Here is a 9,422-nt window from a genome sequence, read left to right as displayed (position 1 = left end):
TCTTGCCTGTGAGCTGCTGGTGTCAAAATTTTTACCGTGTGTAACCCGTTTGTGATGTATAACATTTTTCCCACTCAAATTCGCAATGCAAAAATAATAGCAATGCAAATTGCTACTCTGATTAGCACGGTTGGCTAAGCGAAAGAAATTCAACATACATACATATGTAATAACAGCTATAGTGGGTTCACGTGGGGGATTGGCTTGCCGGTCCTGCTTGTAGCCAATAAGGGTCGAGATAGGGAGCGTGGGGCCGGCGTGATCACGGCATGTCATCAGGGGTGATTGGCCCAGCCATTGGGGCCCCAGCTAATGGGGATCCGGATAAGAGGCGTGGTCCCGGGAGTGACAGGGAACCATCGAGAACGGTCGAGATTGCCCATGGAGGATTGGCTGGGGGGACCACGTGACTAAGGGATTAAGAGGGAGGAGATAGGGATGATCGAGAGGAGACGGGGAACTGAACGGGGTGAGAGCCACGCGCGAACGGGGCTCCGGGTGCCACGTGCTCGGTGGGAGTTGTGGGAGTCTGCCGCTCTCCGTTGTCTGCCAGCAACGGAGCGTGTGGGAACAAGTGTACCGTGAAGTGAAAATAAAGAAGACCGATTCCGAATCCGTCTCCGGAGAATTATTACATTGGTGTCAAAAGTACTTCTGCGACTGTTTGGACGATCGTCAAGATGTCCAAGCACCCCAGAAAAAAGAACCTACCTGTGCCTCTATCGGAGGAGGAGGTCGAGACGGATGAAGATGAGCTGTTGGGAGCTACAGCCCCTATGCCGCCTGCTGAAAATGTACTTCTCGACGTCTCTCAGCGTCGACCGACGGAAGATGCGACCGCTGCAGGAACAAAAGGCGAGTGGCGGCTGATGGCGGAGCAGATCGAGTCATTACGCGCCATTCTGCTTAGTCTGGTGACCGCGGTGGCATCCTCACCAGCCGCGGGCCGCCAGATTGCCGATCAACTGGACGCCGCGGGAAGGAGTCCGGTGAAAGAACCTGCGTCCGCCATTCCTTCTGCTACGCGGGAGGACGCCGTCATTCTGGGTGGAGCGGCTGCGCCGGAGCCGTCGGCCGCCATTTTGGGCGCGCCTACCGCCACGCGGCCGCCGGCCGCCATTTTGCCTGATACGGGTGGAGAGCGGGAACGTCAGTCGGAGACGCCCGCGGCGCGCGCTTGCCACCGCGGGCATCGCCTTCCACAAATCAAAGAATTCATCGCCGGGGGTGATTGGAGTGCTTTCACATGGCGCTTTGAATCGGCTTTTAGATCCGTCAATTGGACGGAGGATGAAGCGCTAGGAGCGCTACCTACACTGCTCGACGATGTTTCTCTGGGGGTCTTCCATTCCATCCCGGCGGCCAAGAAGAAGACACTGCGGGACGCGTTCGCGGAGATGGCGGAATTCTATGACCCACCGACGTCGGCCACCAGAAAATTTATGTTACGTCGCCGAGCATCGGAGGAATCGCCGTTGGCCTATCGTGGGGCGTTGATGGCGCTGGCCATGGCTGCCTACCCCGACGCGACAGCCGACCATTTGGATCCTCTCATCCTCTCCCGTATGCTGGAGTTGGCTCAGGAACTCAAGATTTCGCTGCCAGTTTGCGGCCACGAACCACTTACATCGCGATGGGTGGCGCGCTGCCTGGACGCAAAATTTAATATCAGGCGTTGGGACCAGATGGCGGCGTGGACGGGGAAACCAGAGATCGACGGGCCACCTTTGGGGTGGTCTCCACGACTGGTGGTCCACTGCTCCGACGACTCGGGCGACGACGACATGCTGGCTGCTGCTGTTTCGCACGGGATTCCGGGACGGCGGCTGCGCGACCAGCGTGGCAACTACATGGGCCGTCCGCGTGCAAGGGCCGGGTCGTCCGACCGCCGGCCGACGTCGGCGGCGTGCTTCAAGTGCGGCAGACGGGGCCATTTCGCCCGTGACTGCCGCTGTCGACCTCTACTGTCGCCTCCTCCGACGAGGGGACCTCCATCTCCTCCACCTACTGCGGAGCCGCAACAACCTCGGGCGAGTCGGCACACATCGGACACCCGGCAGGTCCTGTCACATCACCCATCCATTCGCACTCATTCTCACACTCCTCAGGAAAAATTTACTTCCCCCGCTACAGTTACGTGCTCTGCTACGCAGTGGAAAAAATTGGCTCGCAGGGTTGTAGCTGCGGCTTCGGGCTCGTCGACGGTACGCGGTACCATCGACGGCGTTGATGTGCGCATCTTGGTGGACACGGGCGCGTCGGCCACCATCATTTCTGATGTTATTTTTCATTTGTTGTCCATCCCTGCGTCGCAGATACGTAAGGTTAATGATGCGTGTGTCGCCGCGAATGGGGGAAGCATGGGTATCTGTGGCCAGGCAGATGTGAGCATCACTATCGGGAATATTACCGCCGCAGGACCTGTATTGATCTCTCGCTCGCTAGCTGTTCCATGCTTACTCGGTACTGATTTCCTGCGTCGGATGCCGCTGAAAATACGAGTCGACCAGGACTGTTTGGAAATGCCGGGGGGTCGTCGAATGGCGTTCCTGCCTTCCTTGCTGGCCAGCGCGCCTGCAAGTAACGCAGTTACTGCCGTTGTTGCTGCTACGGTAGAAGTACCACCGGGAGCACAGATGCTAATACCGTTGCGTTATCGTACACCCCTTCGAATGGGGAAGGGTGCAGAAGGCGTGCTGCTATCCCCATCGAATTCGGCATCTAAATCCTTTTCTTTAGCGGCGGCACAAACGATCGTGCGACCGGGTCAAGCACCTTTTATACAGGTGTTAAATGGGGGACCTGACCGCGTTATTGTTCCGGAGGGGTCGGTGTTGGCTCACGCCACTACCGACTTCGCCTCTTGCAACGCAGCGCCGCGCGCACGAATGCCCGCTGGTAGGCCCCCACACGATCGCTCTCAAGAACGTTGGATCGCTGATTTGTGCGGAGAAAATTCTTCCTTGTCGAACGAACAAAGGAACGCCCTGCGTTCATTATTGATACAGTACACTGATGTTTTCAGTAAAAATGATTTGGACCTCGGCCGCACGTCGCTTTTGTCGCACCATATTGACACCGGTGCGACGCCTCCCATCTGTATGCACCCTCATCGCATGAGCCCGGCGGAAAGGGATCACGTGCGCGGAGCGGTAAATGAATTGTTGGCGGCGGACATCATTTCGCCGTCCAACAGCCCTTGGGCCGCGCCCGTCGTTCTGGTAAAGAAGAAAGATGGTGGTACAAGATTTTGTGTTGATTTCCGCCGGTTGAACAAAGTTTCGGTGGCAGATGCATACCCCTTACCGAGGATGGATGATTCGTTGGACGCTTTATCGGGTGCTAAGTTTTTTTCCACCCTTGACCTGTCCTCGGGGTTCTGGCAGCTTCCCCTCGACGATGAGTCGAAGGCGAAAACGGCGTTCCGCACGCCGCAAGGTCTCTTTGAATTTAATCGGTTGCCTATGGGCTTGAATGCGGCACCGGCGACGTTTCAGCGGCTCATGGAATTGGTGTTGACGGGACTGCAGTGGGAAACGTGCCTCATATATCTTGACGATATAATTGTTTTCAGCCGCACGTTCGAAGAACACCTCCAACGTCTAGAGGCGGTTTTTCAAAGAATGCGTACGGCTGACCTTAAATTTAAACCTAAAAAATGCCACCTTCTGCAACACTCTGTCCGTTACTTGGGTCATATTGTCAGTTCGGACGGTGTATCCACTGACCCTCTGAAAACGAAATGTGTACGAGAGTGGCCCACACCCACTTCGGTGGGAGATGTTCGGCGGTTTATTGGGTTCGCTTCCTATTATCGCCGCTTCGTTAAAAATTTTGCGACGTTGGCAAAGCCATTACACGTTCTGACTGGCAAAAATCAAAGGTTTAAATGGGGAGCGGAAGAGGAAAAATCTTTTATGGCACTTCGGGACCACCTCGCCACGGCGCCAACGCTGGATTACCCAGATTTCTCACAACCGTTCATCCTCGATACGGATGCTAGTGATATCGGCATTGGGGCCGTTTTGTCGCAACGTAAGGACGGGGTAGAGCGAGTAGTGGCGTACGGCAGCCGGGTTTTGTCCCCTGCGGAAACACGCTATTGTGTGACAAGACGGGAACTTTTGGCAATTGTTCACTTTGTCCGATTGTACCGGCCGTACCTGTATGGACGGAAATTCCTAGTTCGCTCAGATCATGCGGCTTTACAATACTCCTTGAAATTAGATCAACCGTCAGGCCAATTGGCTAGGTGGTTGGAATCGCTACAGGAATTTTCCTTTGATATTACATACAGGAAGGGGACCCGTCACACGAACGCTGACGCGCTCTCACGGCTGCCGCCCCTTCCTCAGTGCACTTGCCTGACGGGCACGCACCGCTGTGCGGCACCAGCCACCTCGCCTTGTCCGGTTATGGGGGCGATAGCGGATGAGGATGCAGGGGCGAAAGCGAAGGAGGACGACCAGCAAGGGTCGGTGGACACGGATGATATCTTACGGCTACCACACGCGGTCTGGCTACGTGAGCAGGAGGCTGATGCCTCGCTGTCTCCGCTACGGAAATTGATAGGGAAACAAAAATCTCAATTGGCGGGTTGGAAATGGCAGATGTTCCGAGGCAAGTCGGGATTGTTAATGTGTACTGACGGGTTGTCTGACCGACCACGCTTGGTGGTGCCTACTTCGCTTCGCTACGACCTGCTTCGTGCTCTGCACGCTGATAAGTTGATGCACCTCGGTGTCCAAAAGACTTTGGCCGCGCTGCAGAAGGATTTCTTTTGGGCCGGTATGACGGCAGACGTCAAGGACTTTATTCGCTCATGCCAGGACTGTGCAAAGAGGAAGCCGCCTCGGAACCCCTATGTACCACCGTTACGTTCCATTGAGGTGTCCCGCATTAACGAATTGGTTGCTCTCGATATTCTGGGCCCGTTTCCCCCGTCGGCGAGGGGCAATAAATACCTTCTCGTCGGGGTGGAATATTTTTCTCGATGGCCGATGGCCTGGCCTCTGCCCGACCAGATGGCAGCATCCATTACCGACGCTTTCTTGAACGGGTATGTCATGGACAAGGGGGCACCTGAGAGGCTGCTCACAGATCAAGGGCGGAATTTCTCTTCCAAATTGCTTAAGGAAGTTTGTGACGCGTTGGGTACGAAGAAAATTCGCACTTCTCCTTACCACCCACAAACAGATGGTATGGTGGAACGATTCAACCGCACCCTCTCGGCTATGCTTTGTCACACGGTCAGTGAAAAGCAAACCGATTGGGACCTGCACATACCTGGCGTCTTAGCGGCTTACCGCATGGTTCCACACACGTCCACGGGATACTCACCATTCTTTTTGATGTATGGCCGTGAAAATGTTCCACCCATCGATGTGCAATTGGGTGAGCCGAGTAAGCGACCGTCCCGTTCCTTGCCTGACCACGTGCGTGACTCGCTTGAACGAGTGACGGAGGCGCGAGAGGCTGCCCGGTGTGCGACGGCCCGTGCTCAGGCAAGGAACGAACGTTATGCGCGTCAATCGCATACTCACATGTCTTGGTCAGTGGGGGACCGGGCGTGGCTCCACTGCCCCCAGGTACCGGCGGGCACATCCCCCAAGCTGCACAGGCCGTGGCGAGGGCCTGTGACACTAGTGGATGTTCGGAACTTGCAGAGTATCCGTGTTCAGTACGAAAATCGGCGGTGGTATGTCCACTCCTCACGGCTTAAACCCTATGTTGACGCGCGTGTCGGCCCTTCATCCCCACTAGTTGACCTGCCGGGTTCCGTCGAGCCGACCACGCCGATTGTCACATCCATTGATCCCAAGGGGGACTGTGTTGTGCCTCCTACAGATGAACAGGTTCTGAGGGCTGAGGCGGCCCCAGCCGCCCCCCCTCCAATGAGACCTGCCCTGGACGTGACCGAGCATCAACAACCTACTTCTTCTTCGAGCCTACCACCTCCTGTCCATCCGGAAGCAAGGGGATCATGCGCTGGAAGCGGAGGGGGTCCCGCGTCGCGTACGCGGTCGAAATCTCTTCCGTTTCGTTAACGTTTGATCGTTCGTTTATTTCCCTGTTGTTACTGCGCTGCAGGGGCGCCCTAATGTATGTGGTGATTCTTGTTGTATGGGTGACTTTTTTAAATGTTGTTGGGCGCAGGGACGCCGGTTCACCCTCGTATCGTTAAATGCACCTTGGTGCCCTAATAATGTGTTCGGAATTGGTTTATCACCCTTTCCCAGCCGAGACGGGGGGGTGATGTAATAACAGCTATAGTGGGTTCACGTGGGGGATTGGCTTGCCGGTCCTGCTTGTAGCCAATAAGGGTCGAGATAGGGAGCGTGGGGCCGGCGTGATCACGGCATGTCATCAGGGGTGATTGGCCCAGCCATTGGGGCCCCAGCTAATGGGGATCCGGATAAGAGGCGTGGTCCCGGGAGTGACAGGGAACCATCGAGAACGGTCGAGATTGCCCATGGAGGATTGGCTGGGGGGACCACGTGACGAAGGGATTAAGAGGGAGGAGAGAGGGATGATCGAGAGGAGACGGGGAACTGAACGGGGTGAGAGCCACACGCGAACGGGGCTCCGGGTGCCACGTGCGCGGTGGGAGTTGTAGGACTCTGCCGCTCTCCGTTGTCTGCCAGCAACGGAGCGTGTGGGAACAAGTGTACCGTGAAGTGAAAATAAAGAGAATTATTACACATACAAACGAACTCGAGTCAATGTGAATTATCAAGACAATTTATTTACAGTTGGTAATACATAACATAGGTTTCATGAGTTAGATTGCGTAAATATAAATGTGTCGCGGAACACGCCACCACCCGACACAGTAAGGTTTGTCACGTAAACAGAACATGCCAATTAATTACAAGTACAGCAGACCGGTGTGTTGGAGAGCAAATCCACAACATTTACAATCTGAATATGACGTTTGGCCAGTAATTACAAACAGCTTCATCAGGCGACCGGAGATTTGTGTATAAATCCTCCTGTTTCATTCCTTAAAGAGGGATAGATGTGATGACGTCACTTGTGAGCCCTTCTTGTGCGAAGGGGGAGGGGGTGGATTCATGTATGCATATGAATAACAATGGGGGTATCCATTGCCGGTTGGGTTATTGATATGTTAATCAACGTACATTGTGCATGAACATTATTCTTGTACCTCCTGTCGTTTGAGTGCAATAAAATAACAGCACCTGGTATTGTCTGCATACAGTTGATCCCCATTTATGTATGGTGACCTGTATAGGCATGCATTTAAACAATTATTTGAACATTCAATTCTGAGCAGCACTAAGGCTGTAGCTATCCGAATGGTTAAGATTATTTGTATTTAACACGTAGGCTTTCGCGACCAATATTATTCATAATAAAGGTTTTTTGGTTAGATCACGTTATTAATAAATGTGTCCTAACTCTCCACCAAAATTGAGTCACGTTGACAAAAGTCAAATAGTTCACGACAATTTGTCTTTTGTCAACGTGACAATTTTTTACTGTTCAGCTGTGTCGGGTGGTGGAGGGTTACGACACATTTATAAATAACGCGATGAATCCCAAAAATCTTTATTATTAATTATTTGTATTTATCTCCATTTCGATAGATTCTCTAATTAGTCTTGGCCAGTAGTAACTAGTCTTGCACAGAACGTCAATGAGTGTCCTTGTTGGTATGCGTGTTCTAACACTGCTGACAGTTGTATTTGGGAGTATTTCATATTTCTTTGGTGTTAATTTAGTCTCGTGCTGATCATTCTTACTGTCTGCTCAACATAGCATTGGGCACAAGTGCAATTCATCCGTTATAGACCTTCTGTTAAATGCTTCGTTAATAAATCTTCTGACTCAGATGTTTTTTTCTCCAAAAATCTCACTAGTTTTTCCATTACTCCCACAATGTACGGTATTTTCAATATTTTTAATTAATAACACGAGTTAAACTGACCAAGTAATTAAAACTACTAAAATACCGTACATCAACTAGCCAGATTTTTGGAAACACAAAACATCCGAATCAGAGTTGGCGCAGTACACAAAATACAAAAACGAATATCTGGTACTAAAGATGTTTTACCGAATCTTGATTTGAAGTTTTCGTGACTGCAAGAATCCATATACTCTTTGGTTCTTTCGGTAAAGTCACGTAGTTAGAAATAAAATAAAACAAATCACGACGTTTCGATCACAACACAAGCGAACTTCATCAGGTGGGACAACCACAGCAAGAAAATATTTGCTGAAGTGGGCGAGAGAGCTGCCGTGGCATGAGGTTATATAGGTAAGAAAGGGGGGAGGAGAAAGGGGGGAAAGAGAGATAGAGAGAGGGGGGGAGCGCTGCGTGAGTGCTCGGGGGAGAAAGGATGTGAGGCCAGAGGTGGGGGAGTGGGCAGGGCTGGAAGTGGGAGGCTGGGACAGCTGGGGATGCGGGGAGAAATTATCTCGGAAAAATAGGCAAGTACCCGGCAGATAAACATCCATAAAGAGTTAAGGTTTTACCTGGTTAATAACACCCTTCCAATGAGTGCTCCATTTGTATCCATCTTCTCGGTTGAAGTTATGTTTATATATCTGGATGGCTTCATGAACAAACGTTTTATTGTAGCCGGAAGGTTTGCAGAGTACTTTGGTCTCGGAAAAAAACATTATCATGCGAGCCCACAGCATTATAACAAAGGTCAGCCATGGCAGAGGTATTGGTTTTCTGCCGTGTTTCAGATCTGCCTTGTGTTCGCGAACACGGTCCGAGAGATGTCGTTTCGTTTCCCCAATGTAACTGCTACCGCAAGTTTGTAAACTCCAGGATATTGCATGTCAGGAATCACATCCTTCACAGATGCGATTAGATAACGGATTTTGTGTACTGTATTGAATCGGACCTGGATTTTGTGTTTGTTTAAGATTTTCGAAATATTTTTGGTAACACCTGCTATGTATGGTAACGCGATAGTTTTGATCGGCTTCTCAGGGGGTTGTTTCTCCATGGTTGGAAAAACAGCTTTGGGAATAATGTGGTCCGAGTACCCATTCATCTTGAGGGCCTGGTGTATGTTTGTCTAAATAATCAAGTTCAAGACGGGGTAGTCTTATCCTCTCTGAGATTAGAGAAAGGCTAGCTCTGAATAAGATTAGTTTGGCGTTAGAAGTGACAGAAGCAGATGTTAGTGTAAGAGTATGGATGCCTGCAGTCACGAAAGATTCAAATCAAGATTGAACCACCTCTACGGGTAGGGTTTTCACACATCTGTTAGAGCTTTTAACAGACTACGAGACAAGGTGGCTCACATGATCGAGTCTTTCACCTTTCTGAAGAGATGCTGCGACAACAAGGTAATACCGACCACATTTACACTGTGGTCGATATTACCTTGTCACTACTCCTAACGCCAAACAGATCTAATTCAGAGCGAGGCTTTCTC

The 9,422-nt window shown here is 51.6% G+C and overlaps 1 protein-coding gene and 1 long non-coding RNA gene across 2 annotated transcripts; one reads left to right on the top strand and one right to left on the bottom strand.

Moving 5' to 3' along the window:
• Positions 1–1,361: 1,361 nt before the first annotated feature.
• LOC144722889 (uncharacterized) lies at positions 1,362–6,241 on the top strand. Its single transcript, XM_078601295.1, has 2 exons — positions 1,362–2,060; positions 5,848–6,241. The coding sequence occupies exons 1-2, from the start codon at positions 1,398–1,400 to the stop codon at positions 5,860–5,862; spliced, it is 678 nt and encodes a 225-aa protein (XP_078457421.1). The 5' UTR covers positions 1,362–1,397; the 3' UTR covers positions 5,863–6,241.
• Positions 4,149–6,235, bottom strand: LOC144722890 (uncharacterized). Its single transcript, XR_013586106.1, has 2 exons — positions 5,769–6,235; positions 4,149–4,644 (listed from the first exon to the last, which is right to left on the bottom strand). It is a non-coding gene; the product is annotated as an uncharacterized LOC144722890 (long non-coding RNA).
• Positions 6,242–9,422: the final 3,181 nt, after the last annotated feature.

The sequence above is a fragment of the Lampetra planeri genome, chromosome 16 (assembly GCF_965212315.1).
Source record: "Lampetra planeri chromosome 16, kcLamPlan1.2.h2, whole genome shotgun sequence".
Taxonomy (NCBI): domain Eukaryota; kingdom Metazoa; phylum Chordata; class Hyperoartia; order Petromyzontiformes; family Petromyzontidae; genus Lampetra; species Lampetra planeri.
Note: the sequence above shows the minus strand (reverse complement) of the source record. Positions and strands in the feature narration are given on the sequence as shown.